A 22,736-nucleotide genomic window follows, 5' to 3' on the forward strand; every position below is an offset into this window, starting at 1 on the left:
TGAGAGACTAGGGAGTAAGACGGTAACCAGAAGCTATAATGGTCGAGGCGGGGATGAAAAGACCCAGTTAGTAAAAAAGCTGAAGAGCAGCGAGCTCCCGTGCCCACTGCATGCCGGGTACTGCACTACCAATGTGCCGCGAGAAGCCAGGCTGCTGTGCCCAGCGCCGCGAAGGCAGAAGCCGTTCGAGTGAGAAGTTCACAACCGACTATAAGATAGGAGCATCCATTATCTCAGACGGTCACCGATTTAGGAAATTTTGCTTTGACGAGGTAACACTGCTTTCCTGAGGTTTTGAATAGTGCTTTAGACTCCACTTAAGAATGTTCCAGTCTACGGTGTCGGCCAGTTAGCAGGATTTCTACCATTATGTGGAATATGAGTATTGATGTTCATACTTCGACACTGTGATTTTTATTTCTTCATCACTAAAAGACAACGGCGATTTCCAGGGCTCTGATTAATAACTTTGAAAGAATAGAAATAAAATAGCATTATCATGCTTCAACTATTTCAATATTTTTCAATAATCTTTCACACTTTTAAGTTATAAAAATTTTCTAACATGCCATTCTTCATCCAGTCCAAGCCTAAAAGAAAATCAGCCAGAGACACTGCGGCAGACTGAAAGGGAAATCCCACTGACAGGAGTCTGGGCTTTGCTACTAATTAATGAGTCTTCGGACCTCTTTCTTGTGGTCCTACTGTTCTGGCTACAAAATGAGTTTCAGGGAAGATGATAATTGCTGAAGTTCCGTTCCTTAACAAAAACCTATCATTTTATGTTTCACTTGAAAATATTAAATGTCCAAAAGGGAAAAAGCTAAATTGAAGCATAAATACAGGAAGGAAAGTAATATATTACTGAAGTTCAACAAACATCATTTCCAGAATATGTTTTCAAATAGCTCCAAAAGGGGGAAAAAAAATCCATCAAAGTTTTCTTATACCAAAACCCATAATCTCTAATCAAGCATGTAATAGCAAGCCAGGGAACTGCAATCTTCCCTTTTTGGAAACAGTCCTTGAGAGAAGGAGAACAAAATTGAAAGAGCACAATGTCTGAACATAATACAGTCAATAGATGCATAAAAACGTGTTAGAGTACGCAGGACGTCTGTCCAACCAGTACGGAGCAACCACATAATGCTTCTGAGGATGCGTAAGGTTTTGGTGGATTTAACTCGGCCACTTATCCTACCTCAAGTCAACAAAACTCCCAACAGTCCTTTCCTTACAAACGGGCACAGTCGATCATAAGGTAAAACATATGCATCATCCTCTCCATAGACAACCTAATGGATCAGGCTATTGTACTGCGAACATGGTGAGGACAGTGAATGACCCACAAGCACAGAAGATGCCAGCTGAGTCTGTGGACCATCCAACTGCTTTCAACATGAGCTCTCTTCCGATAAGTGGGAAGCTACTAACAACCAAACACCAAAGAAGGGAAAAATTTTGATTATATAAGACACATATAAAAACAGTGATAAAAACTGAAAGTATCTAAACCAGAAATTGTTGAGGGCTTTTCTTCGTTTTTCTGGGGATTTCTGGTGACAATTTATAGGAATCATCTTATATTTGTAAACAGATACCTTTTACACTCTGGGGTTTGATCTGGGCCAGCCACTGGACTGCCCCTCGGTCATTTGCAAAATGTAAAAACACATTCTCTCAAAGCCTATGTTTTTAAGTTTAAAAGTTAATGTTACTACTAAAATCCCTTGAATCCTTAAAGCTAGTATAGTCTTGTTGTCCCTCTCACTTAATCAGAAGATCCCCCAAGTGATTAAGCATTTGTGGCAGGAGGCTATGGCTCTCGGCTGCTGAAAGGAGGGACGGTCAGCACTTCCGTGCTGCGAGCCGTCGGCAGTGACCACGCTCCACAGCCAGCTGAGACGGAAACGGCCTCTGAAAGGAGGCGGAAGCTTGTTCGAAGAGTCCACCACCATTCGGGGTCCTGCAAACCGCCCACGGGCAAATTCCAAAGCCAATCTAGATGAACCGCATTCCAGATTCATCCTTAAGAGTAAGACTACGTGAAGAGATGTTTCTAGCACACCTCCCAAGCAGAACCCGAGAAGCCCTGAGGAATCCCCACACTCGACAGTGTCACAGGAATGGAATAATGGAAAATGAAGAGGAGGAACAAGGATCAGGAGACTCAGAAGATGGTTGTTTTGGGGACTCACAATTGTTGAGCACCGTGTGCCGACCACTATCCTACACATTCCATATGTGCTATTTGATTTAGTCCTTACGCTATATCCATGAGGTTGAAATGATCATCCCCATATAGTCAAGGAGACTCGGGGCAGTTAAATGACTACAGAAATTAACACATCTAGAAAATAAAGACAGAAAATGAAATTCACACATCTAGAAGGTAGTAGAGACAAAATTGTAAACATAATTTTCCCACCAAGCAATTGTTATCCTACAGAACTCAGACTACATAAAAGTTTTCCTATTGTCTACTGAGAGTGGATAGTATTCCTCACTTCCAAAGTTTATTTGTAAAAAGTTAACTATGAATGTAATAATAGGAAGACTCAGAAATCAGAAAAATGAGTGATTTTTGTCAATTATTATGTACCTATGGGGTGTATGATTTAATAGATTTCTTTTGCTACTTTTTCTCTAGGTAAGTAAAATAAAAGAATTACGTCACTAGTCTCACTGCAGAAAAGAAAACCTGTCTATTACAAAAATATAATTAGACATAACCAATAAATCATTAAAAATAACTCCCACTTCTACTTAGCTAGAAGAGAATTTTACTTCCAACCTAACAACCAGTTAATCTACAAAAATCAGTTTGTTAAAAATCAATCATACGGCTAAGGGTACAAAGAAACCTCAATGAATTAAATTCTAAAAAGTGATAAGCCCTTCCAAGGAGATGAGGGACCTGGAGCTGGTTATCTCCCCTGGTAGAATGGCAGAGGCGGGAAGACTGGGCCGTGGATGTATCAGGATAAGCAAGGTAAACGTTTAACAAACTCACGATGGCCACATGCGGCCTGGCATGAATGATTAACCTACTGAGAAGTCCCAGCCACAGAGCAATCTTCTCCTGCCCACTAACTCTTTTCCACTGGCTTCACTAAGTGTCCCGGGACACACACTGAAGCCGGCCGCAGGCCAGACGCATCCTTCTTGAAGAACGCTGGACCTTTATCCTTAGCGCCAGGCAACAAGCCACGGATTCGGGCGGTGGGACAGAAAAGGCGGCAGAAACCCCTCCGAGCAGGTCTCCTTCCGGTGCAAGGTGGCGGTTCTCAAGGCGGTGCTGCGGCAGCAGGGCTGAGACAAACCTTCGAGACACCCTTGACCTTCACTGACACAGCCCCTTAAGGCTGGCGGCAAGGCAGCAGGAAATGATCTTAGTTGGAGCAGGCAGAATACAGGACTGAATGGCAAAGAGAACTTCCCAGCAATCCAAGGCCTGCAGCCACTGCGCAGAGGGAGACTGGCCGGGGTTTTGTGGAGCTGGAGACTGCGCTCTAAAGCGAACAGAGAACTCTAGAATCTCCCCAGAATTCAGATCCTGAGCCCTGCAGAAGGGAAAATCCTGACCCTTTCCTCAAAACACTCAAAGCTCTGTAGCTTTAAATGGAATCCAATGAAACACAATAAACCCCAGGACCTCTGAAATCTTCTCTTCCATAAAGAAATGAGGACACAGGCAAAATGTGTCAAAAATCAAAACTTTCAGAACTCTGTTAAAAGACTTTCAACAATTTGACAAGTTTTTGTCCAAGAAACAGGGATGAACCTCAGTAAAAACAGTGAACTTTGAGGTGTTGGTACCTGCCCCGTTGCCATCTCTCTCCCCACCTCTGTGGTACCCCGAAAACCGACTGCTCACAACGATGGAGAAAACCAACAGTCTGGCAACCACTGAGGGGGGCGGAGCAGGGATGGAACTCCCCAGAAGCCCCGCCCCCAGAGAACCTCCCTGCTGACCTGTCCGGCAGCTCCCTGAAAGGCTCCGTTCTTAGAATTTGTCTTTATTTGGCCCACTCAGAACTCCCCGTGTGCAAACAGTACTACCCCAGGGCCTCTGTCAGAGAAAAATCAGCAACACCCGCTTAACATGGCAGCTGCCTGAGGCAGCCAAACCAGCTGGAGCCAACGTGAGGATGACCAAAAACTTAAAAGTGCTAGAAGGAAAAGAAAGCTGCCAAGCAAGAACTCCATATGCAGTAAAATCATCTTTGAGACAGCAAAGGCGAGATTAAGACATTTCCAGATAAACAGACACTAGGGAATTCATCACTAGCAGACCTGCCCTACAAGAAATACTAAAGGGAGCCCTTCCTTCACGCTGAAATGAAAGCAACCACGGTCTACACGCTGGCGTTACCCATGTTTAAAGATTCCCACAGTGGAAACGTAAGAGTTATCCATTTGTAAATAAACGGCTTTCTTACTGTAGTTCTGTGGCACAAGCTCCGGGCTCTTAGGAGTTTTCAGCTTGTAGGAGACATCTCCGATAGTGACGGTATCGCCTAGAAACGGACAAGGAAACAACCATTACACGTGAGAAATCCACACACTGCGCCTTGTGCACCAAGGACCCTGGCCGAGAGGGAGGGACATTACAGGAACGTGCCACACGTCAGTCTGCGCCGGGCACCACGCTCCGAAACTTCTAGGGAAAGGACAAGCTGCGGCACCCGTGGAATGACATTTTAAGTGCCGCATTATCGAAAAAGGGGAAGTACGACGACGTATACTAACCAGCTTTATGTTCTCACAAACAGCGATGCTAAGAGTCAACAACAATACAGAAAGGGGCGTTCTGCTCAGAATCGTCCAAAGCACCCACGGGGGCGGGGGCAGGGGCGGGGGGTCCCTGTTAACACGCGTCTGCGACCTGTTTACATCTCTGCAGGTTCCTATCTTTCTGCATCAATGTCAAGCTCTCTAGCAACAGAATCCCACGATTCGGTATTTCCAGGTACAGAAAAAGGACAAAGAACCAGTGCCATACATGCCAAGAATCCCTACACAAAACAAGTGAAACTGAGCAGAAGTTCTCGGTACCGTCTCCATGGCTCTAATTTCTTTTTAAGCGACATGAATTTCTGGCTGGTCTCCTACCGCGCAGGGCCGCACCGAGCCATCTCTGCTCTGCCGTCCCAGACAGCGAAGCAGACACGTTATTGGCGTGTGCACCCAGGGCGCAAAGACACTCGGCAGCAAGAGCCGCGCCGCATCCGCCGACGCTGCCGGGCGCGAGCAGTGGGGCACCCCGGGGACTACGGCCGTCGGTCACGGCAACAACGCGACAGCAGCAACACGGCCGAGCGAGCGTTGTCTTCTAAGCGCTTTACACGCTCCCCAAACAACCCCGTGAGACGGACTTCATGAATGAAGAAATTTGTAAATCCGTGGGAATAAAAGTTCTTATAGATGAGTAAATGTATTACCGGTAGGAGGCAAATCGAGAGAGAAGTAGAAACATTGTAAAACACAGGCACACTTTCTGATACAGAAGATACACATATTTAGAGTTCAATTGTACAAATGGGAAAAAAAAAACTGTCCTCTGAACTAGTTTAATCGGTTAATACTGAGGACTGGCTGTTCGGCAAATACTGTCATACGTTACCTATGGCATTTCGTTTCATCTCGACGCTCAGAAACCCCATCTCAAAGTAGCCTGGTAAAAGGACATTGAGTTTCTGTCACAGTAGTTACCTGAAATAACTCACTGAACATGCATCCCCGAGGAGACCTAGGCTCAGAAACAAGCCCGCAGCCTGGTAGGGAAGGCAAGTCACAGCCCAGGGTGAGCACACTGAGAAACTGCCCCTGGCGTATTCAGAGAGCATCCTCAAAGGAGCTATGAACCTCCATGGAGGAACGCGGCAAAGCCGTGGTGGGGACCTGGCCAGGAGGAAGTTGAGGAATCAACATGAACCGGAAACTGACAGAAGTAAAAGTAGAAACAGACAAACCTAATATCATCCCTGGATATTTTAATCTCTCTCTCTCTCTCTCTCTCGGTAATTGATGGAAGAGCAAGGGAAAAAAATAGAAGGGTACAGAAGTAAGGGTAATAATTTCTCGACTTTTTTGCTAAGATCAAGAGTAGAAGTTAAGGATAGAGAAGATATGAAAACCCTGTTAGCCACTCAACCGAAATGGCCTTTTTAGAACACTATACCCAACGACAGCAGAATCCATGTTTTTTCTAATTGTGCATGGAACATTCACCAAAATAGATCACAGGCAAGACCATAAAGTGAGTCTTAATAAATTTCGAAGGACTGAAATCATACAAAGTATGCTTTCTGATCAAAACGGAGTCAATAAGAGAAAGGTCTAGAAATCAAGCAACAGGCTTCTAAGAAATAAAAATCCAAAGAAACCACAATGGAAATTGGACTCATTGTGAAATAGGGCAGTGATCAATTAGCCATGTCTGCTACAGGAGAAGAGGAAAATGACGTTCACGTGGACTAGGCATTGCCTCTCTACCTCCAATGTCGACGTTGATGTCCTTGGCCATCCTCTGCTACCGTGCTACAACTTCCTGAGTCATCTGACCCATACCAAAGGCCCGAATGTTGACCTATGCATAACAAAAGTGTTCAATGTTTCCTCTGGCTCAGATTTCCCTCCTGAGTTCCGTACCTGTCAGCAGCCTACTGGACCCTTTACTTAGAGAGTCTGGAGACACCTCAACTTCAACGTGCAAAAACCAGGACTCTCTGTCCCCCGCGCTGTATTGTCCAGCCATCTAGGACCAGCTCCAGCTCCGTACTCTCATCTCAGCAGGTCCTGGGGTCACAGCCTAGAACCCCCACATCGCTCACACCACTTTCCCTTCATGCTGCTCCTCACATAACTTCATCTCTCCACGGGACCTTCCTGAACTTTTGCACAATCTCAGCCTCCCTCAGGAATCAGTCACCCCATCCCCATCTTCCGCTGGCAGAGCTCTGGTTCACGCTTCCAAAGCAGCGTTTCTCATGCTGCGTCACAATTACTGTGTCTCCTCTCCAGCCACGGGCTTCTCATCAGGACACACACGGTCTCCAAAGGCACCGAGCACAGCAGCCCCGGGGGATCGGAGCGCAGATGCTCACCTCCGTGCGTCCCTCCCTGACACTGACCTGACAGCTGGGCCTGGGCCCTCCGCCTGCTCACTCCACCACGGTGTGACATGCACTGCAGAGGGGACCTGCGGGGCACTCTCAACTCCCATTGAGAAGCTGCCTTTAGAAGCTATCAAAACCAACACAAGCCTGCCTGGGGATTGTCTTTCCACATCTGATGTATTTCTACTAAAAGTGAAGAGCAACTTTGGAGCCGACTGGGGAGGACGCTTAGGCTCGAGCTGGCCTGTGGCAGACGGCAGTGGAGTGGGGAGCGGGCGCAGGCGCGCCTCGTTTTCCTGCGCCTCGCCTCATCGTGCTTCACAGATGTCGCCTTACTTTACAACTGGAAGGCCAGACACCCCGCCAGCAAAAAGGCTCTGGCTCGCTGCACTGCAGCGCCCGCTTTACTGCGGTGGTCTGGACCGGAAGCACGACGCCTCCGAGAATGAGAACTCAGAGAACAGAGCTCTGAAAACTGACTTTGCACCTAAAGGTAAGCTATTTCTTCAGTTTTTCTCAAAACTGAACATGCTATTCACTGAAAAAAAAAAAAAAAAAAAAAAAAGTACCTGGAAAGGTCTGAAACAACTGTTGATGCTGATCCATTTCAATGTAACTGAAACAGTTTCCAGTAGTACCAAGCTTTTCAAAACACTTGGATGAAAACCGCAGAAAACAACTTTCGAATGTGCCTTTCAGATTAGATACATGTTAACAATGACAGTTAAAAACTTATTCTCAAATATCATCATGAAATATTCATTTTAATTATCGCCATTCCTCCTTATAAAATGCTACTTTCTAACTCTTATTATGAAAAGGTTACATACTAGTGACTGAACTAATTAACTTTCTGTTTCACTAAGTACAATGTCAAAACTGTGATCATGAGGTCTAAAGAAACCATTGAATAATTATTTGATCTTTACACATGGCTTTTAATTTTTCTCTAAAGCCCATACACAGTTCATTACACTAAAAATATAATGCCTTCTATCATAGTCTTCATTACATAAATAACTTATTTTAACTGCTATCACATTACTCCATTATAAATTATATTAAAGAATGAAACTATGTTATCATATTTTATAAAATAGGTAATTTAAATATGTAAGCACTAGATTCCTTTATTCTTGGCTTTACTGCATTTAGTAATGTGACCTACAAAATGAGTTCTATAATTTATTTTCAGTGGTTTTTATAACATTCCTTAATATATATATTAATACATTTATTTGAACTAAAAGATAAAAATACTCTGTCAGAAAGTCTAATTTGGCTGACTGTATTGACAGACTACCTTCATGAATTATGAAAACTTTAAGAATCCAACAAAAAAGTATTGAAACTGTGATAAGGTAAAAGCATTTGTTCCAAAAAATATGGTATTGGCAAAGGTGTGCTAAACGAATGTTTTTATTTTACCAACATTTTTTGAGTACATTAAACAAGTAGCCTCTAAGTGAGAAAGTAACCACAGCCATCTGATTAATTTTGTTAAAGTCTTTTTAGCGGACATCCCAGATAGTGAGGAGGGAGTAATTCAGTGACTACTTTCAAGTCAAGTGGCTTCTGATTCTTTGTTATCCGCAAAATTGAAAAAGACTGTAATAAAGTTGTCAGTTGATACATGATTAAAAGTAACATTTTTAATAATAAACATATTAGAGTCTTATAAATTAGAAAGTATGCCAAGAATCGAGTGGTTTCCATTTTAAAATTCTTTACATTTTGACAATAATTTTCAATTAAGAAATATTAATTATACCAATTAATATTCAATTGGGGGAAGGTGCCACTCGTGTCATTAATGGGTAAGTTTCCACCAAACTTTAGTCTTTGTGAATTCGGAACATACTGGTGATCTTTTCAACAATGTGCTCTAATAACTATAATGAGAGAAACATTTTAACATTTAGACATTTTTTTTGTTGCAGAAAAATATGATAAAAACAAAACTTTCAAGAATTAAAATGTATTGAGATAAAATTATAAGAACTATAATTGAAATACAAATTCAAGGAGATAAGGAAATAATGTAAATTTTCTGACAGTTAAAGAAGAGCTTTTTATCTATTTTTAAAATAGAGATCCTAGTTAATAAATTACTAGGATATTATGGTTCCATTTAAAAGATATACTTTAAAGTAGAGTGTAACCATTCTTGTTTTAAATGTCAATATTTAAAACACACTGGAAACATTATCCTTCATACCTATTTATTCTTATAGTTTTAAAATAAAGTTTGTTTTCTTAACCATTTTTTAAGCTCTGGGTCATGATTTTCTGCAATCTTTGAGCACAGCCCATCTTTTAATATGCTCAGAAGTCAAGCTATTTGTAAAGAATTTGTTTAAATGAACTATTAATTCATTTTAGTAAGTATTAATCTAACGGGGAATGAAGATACTTAAAACACAACGAATAACATAACTTAGGCAGAAGAAACTAAAGTATGACTTTCTTCGAATAAACTACTTCAGTTAAATGCAATCATTTTCAAAAAAAGATTTTAGTTAACAATATTGAATACTCAGTGGAAAGTGTTAGAATAACTAGAATTAAAAAGTACAAATTGTTATAGAATATGCTGCTTAACATTTAATTGCATTCATTACAAATATCTTTAGAAAGCAACCACATATAACTCGGATTAACCTAAATCGCCGTACAGTATACAAACTGTCACATAAATACCACTACCAACAAATTGTTATGTATCTTATTCAGGCATAGAGAGCATGTACTTGAAAATGAAAAACCCTGAAAAGAATCCAAAAGATAAAACCTTCCAAATGAAATTAAAGGTCACATGTAAAGTAACAAGGCATGATTTTATCACTTTTAACGATTTTAATTTAAGAGGATTTTCCAAAGGTTTATAGAAAAATAATTTCTATGTACAAGATAATAAATAACAGTATCTTTTACGTAACCATCTTGTACAAAGTCAATCTCGGTTAGGTCATTTTAGTGGACAACCATTTTTGCTTTATGTGCCCAATATTCCTTTGCCTTTCTTTTGTCAATAGAATCCCTCCTCCAGGGTAGATCCCACCCTGTTTAGTTTGAAGAGTTTATGACACTGGTCCCAACCTTTACCCTGCACCTGAACCCCTGGCAATAAGTAACCGGCCGAGCCTCACCAGAACGTTCCACGCTCAGGCCACGTTTTAGAGGGTGACCTATAGACTATTCTCCAGGATTTTTGTCAGAACTCACGGGAAAACATGTCCTCTCTTCTGACACTGAACTGTAAGGGCAATGGAAGTCTGGAGCTGTCCGGGAGGCTCTCACTGCTGCTGCTTGTGAAAAGCCTGCCAGACACTGAACCACGAGAACAGAGAGAGTAGATCCGACAAGGGGAGAGTGGCAAGCGAGGAAACCGTGGGGAAAGGCAGGCACACCCAAGCCCCGGAGGCACTTACCATCCTGCGCTGACCTGAAGCCACGGCACCGCCCGCCTCTGTGAAGCGATCCGTGTTTTTCTGTGCACATTTCTGTCACTTACAGCCAAATGATTGCTAACTAACACAATTTTTGGAAGGTAAAGGCAAGCAGAGCAAGTGTTAACAATCCCTACTTTACCAAGAAAATATATGCTCAAAGAGGAATATGGGATGTTTTGTCCCTGACGATATTCTGAAAACAAACATTTTAATTAGAATATTATTAACATTCATAAATTTTCACCAATTAATTAGCTTTCAGGAAAAAAAAATCAAGCCAAAGAATTCCTTCATCAATTTTTATAGAGTACATTTTATTTTACTTTTATTCAAAGCATTATAGTGAAGATTTACCAAAACTTTTTTGTCCATATACAGTTTTACCAATCACACCATCTACAACTCTGTTTTCCTTTGTGGCCATCAGCATGGGTTGAACATCAAAAAGATTTTATTCTTTCATCAGTGTTTACCGACAACAAATTTTGTAACATATAACACTGTCAGACTTTTATTTCATATTGTTAGTTTCTAATAATTCTTTAAATTTTTATATGACTGAGTTTTTTATTTAAATCTTAGCGAACACATGAGAAATCTAGACATTTCCCTCAGATATTTCAAAGGTATTATATTGTCAAGATCTTTCCCAACCTCAAAAACGCTTTTCTCAGCTACGTATCTCAGGCACATGTGTGGCAGCCCACCTAAAACATGCTGTTAAAGCTCTTACTCCCTTCCGAGTTGTATGGTATAAGTTATGTTAATGAATATACAGGCTTTAGGACATGGCGCTCTACGAAATGAGCTCACAAGTCATTTACCTGGAGCTTTGACGAAGAAGTTGCTTTAGTTCAGGGATTCTCAACAGCAGCATTGCTGACATTTTGGGTGGGATGAGTCTTTGTGGTGGGGCTGTCTTGTGCACTGTGAAATGTTTAATGGCATTCCTGGCCTGTACCCACTAGATACTAGTAACATCCCCTTTCCTCTGATTATGACAACCAAAAATGTCTTCAGAGATTGCCTAATGCTCCCTGGGGGAGAGGAGTCATCCCTGGTTAAATGTCATCATTTTTTTTTTTAATACAAAACTTAAACCAAAGAGAAAACCAAACCTATCACCAATTTCCACCTCAGTCTGTGTGCTAAGACAGGTCTTTCCAGTGATTTATTCGGTTTCAATTGTTCTGGGATTTTATTGCCAAATTCTTTAATAACACAACATGATCACAAACTATTCAGGGGCAAAACAGCTGCAGGTTCACAGTAGTTAATAATTTTCCCAAGTTAATACCTAGTAAATGTAGTGCTAAGACCCAGACCATAGCAGTTTTCCCTTAACATCTTATTTCTCAGTTGAAGCCACAGTTCTATATGTCCCCTCCCCAAAGTCATCGATTCTATTGTAGCCCAAAGACAAAATCTTCAAATCACAAAAATGCATATAGATAGATATTTATTGCATGGAAATTCTTTCTTCTGAACATAAAAGACTCCCTCTTCCTTCTGCTCATGGGCTTTACGAAGCTCCTATCTTGAAAGTCGGCAAGGCAGTTCTAGCCTCTCCAGCTCTTTCTCTGTTTGAACTTTAACATAATGAGCCACTGAATGCTTGTTACACGCAAAGTGTAACAAGTGACAGGCACCAAAAGGATATAAAGATAAATAAGATAAAGGTATACACAGACCAGGAAAGATAAGAACAGTATACAACTTACACCTATTGTTTATGTACCTTGTTGCTCTTTTTCCAAACGACATAGGCAGAGAGGAGATGAGTTAGTGGTCACATGTGTGAGTGCAGCTGCGAGCTCCTTTCCAGCCTAAAGTGTAATTCATGACGGCATACTGCTATTTGTGGTTTTACACTTGTCTGCGTATGACCCCTGATTCAAAATGCGACTCTCCAACCTTGATGGCCAACGTCATGCCCCAGAGTAGCCAGAGATTGCCTCCTGTTTCCTGGTTCACAGCTGGTTCACAACAGATTTCTGGTGAATTCCCAGCTGCATTTATCCAGTCTTCATACTATCTAATCGTATGAATCTTTACAGTAGCAGGCCAAGTACAGTTAACAAAATTTACTCCTTGTGCATCCTGCTGGGGTCAATGACTGGCTCTAAGAACCTAATAGGTTGTCTGTAGCATGTCCATGACTCACATTTGAAGCAAAGCCTGGACTTTGATATGCTGGATATAAAACAAATTTTGAGGACATGTACAACTAATTATCAATATCTATATAATACAAAATTTAAAAATTCACAACCATACGGATTTCTAATGTTTTTATAATCAACATTATTCATGCACAAAGAACACTTTTTCTTTTTTAAAAAAGTTCACATGAATTAACTCTCTTCCATCTGTCTACTCAGATAGTTCTGATAGTTCTCGACATAAAAAGGACTGGTTTCATTTCTTCTAAAGCCAAGGAAACAGAATAACTCTCACAAAGCTGAAAATATATATACTAAGAATAATAAAGAAGCTAACTTTTATTGAACATTAATATGTGCCAGAGATTGTATCGACTAATTAAAGCCTCGTGACAACACTTCAGATATATCCTCCTTATCCTCATTTTACATTTAAGAAAACTGGGACACAAAATTAAGTAACCTACCCTCAAATCTCCATACCTAGACAGTGCAGGAATGTACTACAACCCTGACTATTGAACTCTAAAACCCAAGTTACAGAGTATGCTACATTTCTACCCTTGACCTCTGCCTCCCAGGACAAAGGAGCAACAAACAAGCTCAAAGAATAAAAAATAAACAAATTCCCTAGAAGTCTTAATAACTGATAAAGAGGCAAAATAACACTATAGAGGGGAAAAAAATGTGTTAAGTGAATAAATAAAATAAAATGCATGGGATTTCAAACTCCCTTGTTTCCTGGCAAGGAGAATTATTTGGAGTGCCAGAAAACAGGGAAAGCAAGAACAATGAAACCTTCAGTTTCATAGCAAAAACTTCCATTATTCTAAGCAACAATGATATTGACAAAATCTTGCCTAGAATCACTTTGCCATTCAAGAGCAGCAGCAACATGTAGCCCCCTTCCCTCGAGCAGCAGAAATGTTCCAACTCCGACAAACTAACCAGAGATTCCTAAAACCAGTCCACGCAGGGCCAAAACTTACTGAGCTTAGAAGTCAGAGCACGTGATTCTAATGCAGTCACTGGTTAGCTGTGTGGTCTCCAACAAGCTGCTTTTCTCTCTGCGTCTCAATTACCCATTTGTGGAGTTAGGGGTTTTAATGAAATCAAGTTGTAATTTTCAGCTCTAAGAAAATGTGAACCCGTGAGAAAGGAAAACGCCTGTAAAACTCGGAAAGGCTTGTTGATACATTCCTAACTTGTTGAAGGATGGGTTCTTTGGCGAGAACGTACACTTCAAAGCCGCCACTAGCCCTAGCGGGGACATGGCACGAACCGGCTTCCAGGCCCTTGACACTCAGAGAGCAAAGGTCAAGTCTGGCTTTGAACGACCTCCGAAGTCTGCTGCATGAATCAACCTTTGCATGTGCTATAACCAAGTCAGCATTTGAGGGGCGGGGGGGAGGGGTGAACGCAGCAGAGGGGGGAGGGGACGGCACTATTCCAGGTCATCGGAAACCTCGGTGCAGACCCCTCGGGCTGCTGGATGAGGCCCGGAACGCCAAGCTCCGCCCGCGCCGCAAGCGGTTCGCGGCGAGGCGGCGCCCGGCGCCTGCATCTGGGCTGAGCGCGCAGCGAAGCGGGGGGCGGCGGGGGCGCGCGGGGCGTCCCGGGGTTACCTGAGTCGGCCCCCGCCCCGGCGTGCAGCAGTCTGACCTCGGGCCGCCACCTGTCGCCGCCCGGCCGGCCCCGCACCGCCTGCCGCAGGAGCAGCCGCACGCGCCGCGCGGCCCGGCCGTCGAGGCCGCCCGGCGTCCCGAGGAGCAGGAGCCGAGACTGCATGGTGTCGGGGGGCGTTGCCGGGGGCGTTGCCGGGGACGGCGAGGGGGTCCGCAGGGCGCCGCGTCCGGGCCGCGCAGCGTGGGGCGGCGCGGCCAGGGGGACAGGAAGCGGCGCCGCGCCGCGTCCGCCGGAAACTCCTTCCCCCGGCGCGGCCGGCTCCGCGCGCTCGGGGCGCCCGGGCCGGGGCGTGGGAGCGCGCGGCCCTGCGCGCGCGCTGCGGGAGCGGCGTCCGGAGCCCCGCAGGGCCTTCGCGGCGTCGTCCCTCGCGGTGGCCGACTCTTCGGGTGTTCGCACTGAGTCTCCGCGGCATTACAGCGTGCTTTCCCTGAGCGCTGCCTCAGGGCCTGTCCAGGAATGGAGTACGTATTCATGAGACTGTGACTTACTGTAACCACACCAGCGTTCCCATGCAGTACCCGAAAGCCTTGTCTTTTTTTTTTTTTCTCTTTGCTGTGTTTTCCCTAAATTCTAAATGGAAAACTTCTTAGTGATTTGTAGAAATTGCCAACATGTCAGAAAGGACCTAAAGGAAGCAGTTTTTCCGTCATTCTGCAGTGCATAAGTTATACACACATGATTTGTGTGTTTAGTAAGAGAAAAAAAGTGGGACTGTGGCTTAGGCTGCCTCCGTTTCCCACATGCCAGAGCGGAAGTGCCCCTACCACAAAGCAAACTGAGCCTAAGGTAGTTATACTACATCTCTAAAACGTCGGCAGTGACTTGACCAAGGCAAACTGTTAAAACCAATTTATACAAAGCATACATCAAACAAAAAGAAGGCAGAAGGCTTTAGCCTCAGCTAAAGGACTTGCTAATTCTAGAGTCGTCACTATCTTTAAATTGAGCACCTACCATATGAATCACCTCGTGATAGGTGCTGAGAAGAGAGGGGAAGGAGGCTGGAAAAGAAAAAAAGCTAAGCTGGGGGAGAAGGTGTATCTTGCTGAGGACTTAGTTGGAAGGGGTGAAGGTTGAAACAGTCTTCTAACCTCCTTGGGGGAGGGATAATAAAGGTAAACATCTGTGCAGTGCAGTGCAATGCGGTTTTACATATATATTCTCTTATTATCTTCACAATAACCCTATGAAACTACTAGGGGGAAAATGGCATAAACGTAAGATGTAACAGTCGACGAAATGCTCACCCACTTTGAGAACACGCTATGAGCCAGGCATGTGCTAATTGCTTTAATGCATTATCTCATTTCACGCAGCAACGCTTGGATTGAGGTGCTGTTATTTCCCCCAGTTTTACAGATGACTTAACTGAGGCTGGAAGGTCTGATCTGACATCGCCATTTAATCTTACTGGAATTCAGTACACTTCAAACAGTGGAAGAACAATCTAAGGTAATTTAGCAAAATGGCTGGTGTAAGCACTAATAGCTCTTGGAGTTAAGACAATGGGGAGAGCTATACATGTTAAAGCACTTAGACATTCAGTGACATTTACTGAGTAACTCTTGTATAAACAGTATGTGCTCTAGCCATGGATTCACATCACATATAATAAATAGCATACAGATAAAGAATTACAAAGCCATGAGACTTATGTGTGGGATATTTAGATTCCGGGTAATCTGAGGTAAAGCAGTTCACCTGACAGAGTTCAGCGAGGTTTCACAGAGAAGGAAATGTTTGAGATAGTTCTTTATTCGTATGTAAGAGTTTGCCAGGCTGAGAAAAGGGCAAGTCATATCTAGCAGAGGGAAAACTATATACAAAGATACAAAGAGCTGAAAATACATGGCGAAACTGAGAATCAGAGAGAGAGAGTTACCGCGTTTGGAGGCCAAATACATAAAGTAGTTTGTAGAGAAAAGACTGTAAAGAGAAATTGGGACCGTGCTGTTTGCAAGAGGGAAGACTACCCATTAACCTCCAGGAAATGGGAAAATGGTGACGAATTTTTAGAGCGACAACCTGCAATGTGAAGGAGAGATGTGAGCCAGAGAAAAAGTAGGGCCAGGGCTTTACTTTCAGTGCTATTTTAGATTTAGATAAACAAAAAGGGAATATAGGGTCCTGGCAAGCATGGTTAGTTTATAGGGACAGAGACCAGCCAGGTGAGAGCGGCTTAATCTTTGGAGAGTAGGAGAAGGTGCTGTCAGAGAGAGAGGAAAAGATTGGTGTGAAGAATCTTGAATAGCTGGATGAAGAAGTTGGACTTCACCTCACAGGCAAATTGGCTGACCACCAGACATTTCGACCATTTTTTAGTCAGTGACATGAACTATGAATTGACTAAAGAAGACAGGAAGCACCAAGTTTTAGCTAAGTAAGTGGCAGTAAAAATAGTCTCTGCTCAAAACAGCGAATCTGTTAATGACAATGAATGGGAAAGAATAGACCTTTGCAATGTATCAAAGATGAACCAGAGTTACTTAGTTTTAAGAAGTAGTCATCACAACCTCTACATAACTCCTCTCAAATTCTCATTAAAATAACTATATGCATATGTATGTGTATACATATATATATACACACACAGATATTTACACATACATATATATGTATTTGTATTTTTTAATCACACTACCAAAAATTAGTATTGACTGTAAAGCCTTTTCCGGAATCCGGAAGGAATATTTTTTTCACTTACCATATTAATGTAACTGGATGGCAATTAATAATTCATCCCTGCTAGTTCCAATTAGAAGAAGGTAGATGCTTTATCCCTTCTTACTGTCTACCCTACTAAGAAATCACAGGTCCGCACCAGTGGTTCCCAGACTTCAGTGTGTAACCTGACCGCCTGGAGAACTTGTGAACATGTAGATTCCAGGCTGAGATACTGAGATTCTGACTCAAGCAGTCCGAAAGGGCCCAAGAATATGCGTTTTTAACAATGCGTATAGGGGATCAGCTACACGCTGCGCATTTTTGTCGTAAAGCGAGATGGCAGTCCTCTCTCGTGTTCTGTTTTGCCGCCGGAGCTGCTCCACTTCTGCGTCTTCTTCAGCACGTCTCATGAACACAATCGGGGGGTATTCTCCCCTCGTCCGTAAGCAGCCGAAATAAAAAATAATTGGGAAAAAAGAGGAAGAAGAGAATAGACGAGGGCCCCGTTACATCATTAAATGTTTTTTGATGAGGACATGGGCAGAAAAGCAGCTCTGAGAAGACTTGGAACGGTAGTTTTTCTTGAACTCCTTCTGTCTGGAGTGTGGGAGAGTCATGTGTGTGGTAGGACATGAAGCTATTTTATCTATTACATGGATTCATCCCAGAGGAACCACAAGAGCCAGAGCCTGCTAGATCTTAAGATTTGTGAAGGGAAGCTCAGAAGTGTATAGTAAAGAGGGCCAAAGCCAGTCTGACCAGTCTGCCTGCCAGCAAACACCAGGTCAGAATAGAACATTCTATAATCAAGAACAAGTAAAAAGGGGAGAAATGGAAATATTTTGGAACAAAGGAAATAAAATAACATCCCGTCGATTCAGGAGATATGTAAAGCAATGGACATTTTTTTTTACAGCAATCAGGGAGGTAAATGCTGCTTGCTGTACTTAAAAAGGATAGAAGAACAGATAGTTCTTATGATATGAGAATAGTCAGGACCATGACAAGTCGAGGGAGAGAGGTAGGCAAAGAGACAGAGAGAGGCGGGGAGTAAGATAAGATACACTAGCAGAAACCCTCCCACACCAAAACACCTAAAATATTTTAAAATGCCATTTAAAATGAATTTTCAAGCTTATATGAAAGTAGGGAAAATTCTCTAAAACCAGGAATGAAGATGGAAGAAGAGTCTGGGAAGGTGAGGGGTCACTGAATGTGCTGGGTGCCTGGGAGACATCTACTACTATCTCTGCCCATAGCTGTAGGGAGCACCCACAGGGAAGGGAGGTCAAAGGCCCCAGCATAAAGCCAGGACTGGCAGAGGGCTATACAGTTAGCTAAATGGTAGAGTAGGAGAAAAAAACTGCAGAGTAGCAAAAAAATCACATCTGTCTGCTTGTCCTAGATAGAATTATTTTTACCTCTTAAGAATTTGTGGCTTCCACTTGAAAGTAAGACAGATTTGAGGCATTAACATACAATATTTGCTTGTTATGAAAAAAATGTATAAGCCAGTAATTTTCATTTCAAATGGACTCAGTATATATATATAGAACATTTGAACAGCATCATTAACAAACTTATTTGATGAGCATAAAAAAAAAATTAGCAAGAATCAGTTGGAGGGTATAAATTATTTGCAAGAACAAATAAAACATTAAAAATGGGTTTTATTAAAAGACATAAGAAAGTTTCAACAAAAATCAAAGAATAAAGAACATAACTACTGATATTAATACAATTAAGTAAGAAATTTTATGCCAATTTTTAAAAATATATGCTTCTATACATAATCAAAGAAGAAAATAAAATCAGGAAACACTTGGAATCGAATGATAATAAAAGTGCCTCCTATTAAATTCTGCATGTGGAACTAAAGTCATACTGTGCTTAAAGGCCGAAAATTAATGGGCTAATTTTTCAATTTAAGAAGTATAAAAAAATAGATTAAATTCAAAGGAAGTTGAAAAAAGGAATAATAAAGACATAAAAATAATGAAGTAAAAAAAAGAGAATCAACAAAGACAAAAATTAGTTGTGTGTAAAGACTGATTTTTATAGAAATAAAAGGAACTCGGTAGAAAAATTGGAAAATAAAATTGAATCAGTTCCCTAGAAAGGGGAACAGAAAGACTAAAAAAAGGAAAATAAAAAATTTAAAATTTAGAGAATCAGTCCAGGAGATCTAACATACAAATTCCAGGGTTCCATAGTTCCTGAGGAAGAGAACAGAATGAACAGGGAAGGTAATTACTGAATCATCAAAATTCAAGACAATTTCCAAGAAATCAAGGTATCAAGGAAGCTGTTTGTGAAATTCCAGTAAACAGGACTAGAAAAAAAATGAAAGAAAGAATTTGCTAGCTTCCAGAGATAAAAATTGATCTTCATCTAAAAATTATGAATCAGAATGCCATTAAACTTCCAAAGTCATAACTAATGGGAACAGAGAAACACACTGTAACTCCAGGTGCCTGTTCATCAGGACAATAAAGATGCCCATAACATAACTTTTTATTTCACTTTTGTAGTGAGTTATAGTACCTAAATTTGTTGAATATCAAATGAATGCTTAAAGGGTACTTTTTGCCAGGTGTTTTTTATTTCAGGATACATTATAGCAAGAAGTCTATTTGCTATACATTAATTCCCCGCCCCCCAGAGAAATTCGCCCTTGCCGTAGTAGCAGTGGAAGCCAGAAGACAGTGAAGCAATGTCTTCAAAATTCTGAAGGAAAATCATTTCCAAGAATTATATACCCAGCCTAACTATCAAATGAGAGTGAAGGTAGAAGAGAGATGTTTTCAGGCATGCAAAATCTCAAAAACAAGTTATTTCTGATGCACCACTTTCGAGAAGAGAGGGAATAAGCCAAGAAAGAGGAAGACATGGGATTTTGGGAAATAGAGATATGACACAGGAAGGAAGAATCCAGGAGCGATGGTGAAGAGAGGTTCAAAGGAGACTGCCGTGCAGCAGGCCAAAAGGCCACTCGTCTCCATGGGATCAGGTCAGAAGATTCGAAGAGACATCTTTAAGAAGATCAAAGTCACTAGGTATTTTCAAGAAAATGGAAAATACTATTGGGTTTGAATGTAGTGAGCTAATGATGAATATATGAAAAACTAAACAAAATACTAATTTCAAAGAAAAAAGAATGTTCAGGAAAGATAAAGTATAATATATGGAATGTGGCTCGGCTATAACTGATGTAAACATTGAATATTAAGTCAAAATTATGACATAACTTTAGTAGCAAGGTACGAGGATACTGACTAGTGAGGGCAAGGACATGGATAGGAGCTAAATTCCCATATTCCAAAGTGGAAATGTCAATAGATAATGCCTAAAACGGAAAACTCAAGAAGCAGGAATATAAGCATATTTTTAGAGATATTAAGATAAATATCAAGAATCAGTTAAAAGAGTTGAAAACAATTGTAGGAAGTAGATTGAAGAGGAAGGGGATGAGAGGATTGTTTTTTTTTCTCCTAACAATCTTAAGTAAATTTGGGGAACATAAAGGAATTGTACCAACATTTACTCTCACCAGGTTGTTTGAGAGTGTCTGCTTCCCTAACCCCTTGCCTACACAGGGTGTCATCACTGAAGGGAGGAAGGGAGGGAGGGAGAGAGGGAAGAAAAAGGAAAAAATTATTAGGTACCCCCAAACTGATGTCTCATTGGCATTTTAATTTTTATCCCTTTGACTGCCAGTGAGGATGAACATTTATTCATAACTTTAAAAACCATTTGTATTTTTGTTACCAATTGTCTAATTCTCCTTTATGTATTTTTTTTGAAATATTGTTCTGTTTTTCAAAACTCTCTCCAAATTAAAAATATTAACACTTTTTTTCAGTAGTTGCCAATTACACTTATGCAGCTCAAATTCTCAAATCCTTGTGAGCAAATAAGTGGAGCTAAGGAAGAAATATCAAGTCATAAGACCATAGGCTATGGAACCAGGCAAATATGAGTTCTCATCACACTTCATCACTTCTAGTTGTGTGACATTGGGTAAATTACTTAGCATTTCTGCATCTCAATTCCTCATCTGTAAAAACAGAAATAATAGTAGTTGTGAGGATTCAAATATATGTTTTATTCGCAGATGTGTTAGCACATCACGCAGTAGGTATTCAGGAAATGTTAATGTGGATAACTAATTTTCAGAAATTAGGCAGCTTGATAATTTAATGGATTTTAAGTGGTGATTAAATGTAAATTCAATGTTGATAGTCTTGACGACTATCATAAGTAGCTTTTCTTACATTTGACAGAGGTGTAAAAGGGCACAGCACTCTTACAGGAAGGTCAGCCTTTTTGTTCTATTCAGGCCTTCCACTGATTGGACGAGGCCCACCCACATTAGGGAGGGCAATATGCTTTCCTCAGTCTGTCCTTTCAGATGTTAGTCTCATCCCCAAACACCCTCACTGGCACACGCAGAATGTCTGACCAAATAACGGGGCATCCCAAAGCACAGTCAAGTTAACACATAAAATTAGCCATCACATCGCATAAGTGGAATCATACAGTATTTGTCCTTTTGTGACCGTCTTACTTTGTTTATCATAGTGTCCTCAAGCTTCCTCCATGTTGTAACATATGTCTGAATTCCTTCTTTTTTAAGGCTGAAAACTATTATATGTATCAACCGCATTTTGTTTGTCCATTTGTCCATCAGTGGACACTTGGGTTGCTTCCACCTTTTGGCTGTTGTGAAAATGCTCCTATCTATAAGCATGGGTGGGCGTATATACATCTCTTTTAGTTTCTGCTTTTAATTCTTTTGAGTACATACCCAGAAGTGGAATTTCTGAATCACATGGCAATTCTATTTTTAATTTTTTGAGGAAACACCATAATATTTTCCACAGCAGCTGTACCATTTTATAGTCCCACCAACAGCGAACAAGGGTTTTGATTTCTACATATCCTTGTTAACGCTTATTATTTTTTTATTTTTTGCTGTTTTTTTTTTTCTTATAACAGCCCTCCTAATGGGTGCGATGTGGTTATTAGTTTCTTTTACATTTAAATTTTAGTCATTGTATGTCTATTTTTTTCAATTTTACTAGATTCTTTGACATGACCTCTTTAAGACCACAGGCCCAGGTGTCGGAGATGATGCCTGATGCAGTAGATGACTAATCAGTACTATATAGTGGTAATTTTCAAAAGATAATATAGTAAATAAACACTAGAGAAGAAAGAGGAAGTCATTCGTTTTGGACTAAACAGTCAAAATAGGTAGCAAAGGAGAAATAAGCATGCATGTGGGCGGTGTGTTATGGAAAATCTTTTTCTCAGAACCAAATAGTTGTAATAAACAGTCCTTTATATATAGTTGGAGTGGGAGGCAGGAGGGAGGAAAAGCCACCGTCTAAGACGACTTCGTACGAAGCACACTGCCCATCACCGTAGTTACGGAAACATTAGCACGTATGTCCAGTAGTAAAATGTCAATTTAATAGCAGCTTCGAAAGCTCTTACAAGCAGAAAAGTGGACAGCAGGGGCCGGGCGGCATGAAGAATAGGGAGAGCTTGGTAGACGGGCACAAGCTTCCAGTTATAAGACGAATGAGGTCGGAGGGTCTAATATATAATATGGTGACTCCAGTCGATAGCACTGTCCTGTATAATTG

At 41.3% G+C, this 22,736-nt stretch overlaps 2 protein-coding genes across 5 annotated transcripts in view; one reads left to right on the forward strand and one right to left on the reverse strand.

Annotated features, from left to right (window-relative positions):
- Positions 1-14,583, reverse strand: part of VWA8 (von Willebrand factor A domain containing 8) — a 236,391-nt gene extending 221,808 nt beyond the window's left edge. The window contains exons 1-2 of one of the 2 annotated variants that reach the window (XM_016158150.2): positions 14,361-14,583; positions 4,443-4,520 (exon numbers count right to left, since the gene is read on the reverse strand). In XM_016158150.2, the coding sequence (XP_016013636.2) occupies positions 4,443-4,520; positions 14,361-14,523 (241 nt within the window). In that variant the 5' untranslated portion in view covers positions 14,524-14,583. The remainder of the gene's footprint in view (positions 1-4,442; positions 4,521-14,360) is intronic. The other variant, XM_036228917.1, reaches the window with a different exon arrangement.
- LOC107517439 overlaps positions 7,445-22,736 on the forward strand; it is a 59,107-nt gene continuing 43,815 nt past the window's right edge. For 2 of the 3 annotated variants that reach the window (XR_004953414.1, XM_036228919.1), the window contains exons 1-2: positions 14,681-14,882; positions 15,773-15,873. Coding sequence is in view for 1 of the 3 variants with exons in the window: in XM_036228918.1 (XP_036084811.1) it covers positions 7,446-7,614 (169 nt within the window). In the remaining 2 variants the exon portion in view is untranslated. Of the gene's footprint in view, positions 7,615-14,680; positions 14,883-15,772; positions 15,874-22,736 lie in introns of those variants that run through there. The other variant, XM_036228918.1, reaches the window with a different exon arrangement.

The sequence above is a fragment of the Rousettus aegyptiacus genome, unplaced genomic scaffold (assembly GCF_014176215.1).
Source record: "Rousettus aegyptiacus isolate mRouAeg1 unplaced genomic scaffold, mRouAeg1.p scaffold_m13_p_11, whole genome shotgun sequence".
Taxonomy (NCBI): domain Eukaryota; kingdom Metazoa; phylum Chordata; class Mammalia; order Chiroptera; family Pteropodidae; genus Rousettus; species Rousettus aegyptiacus.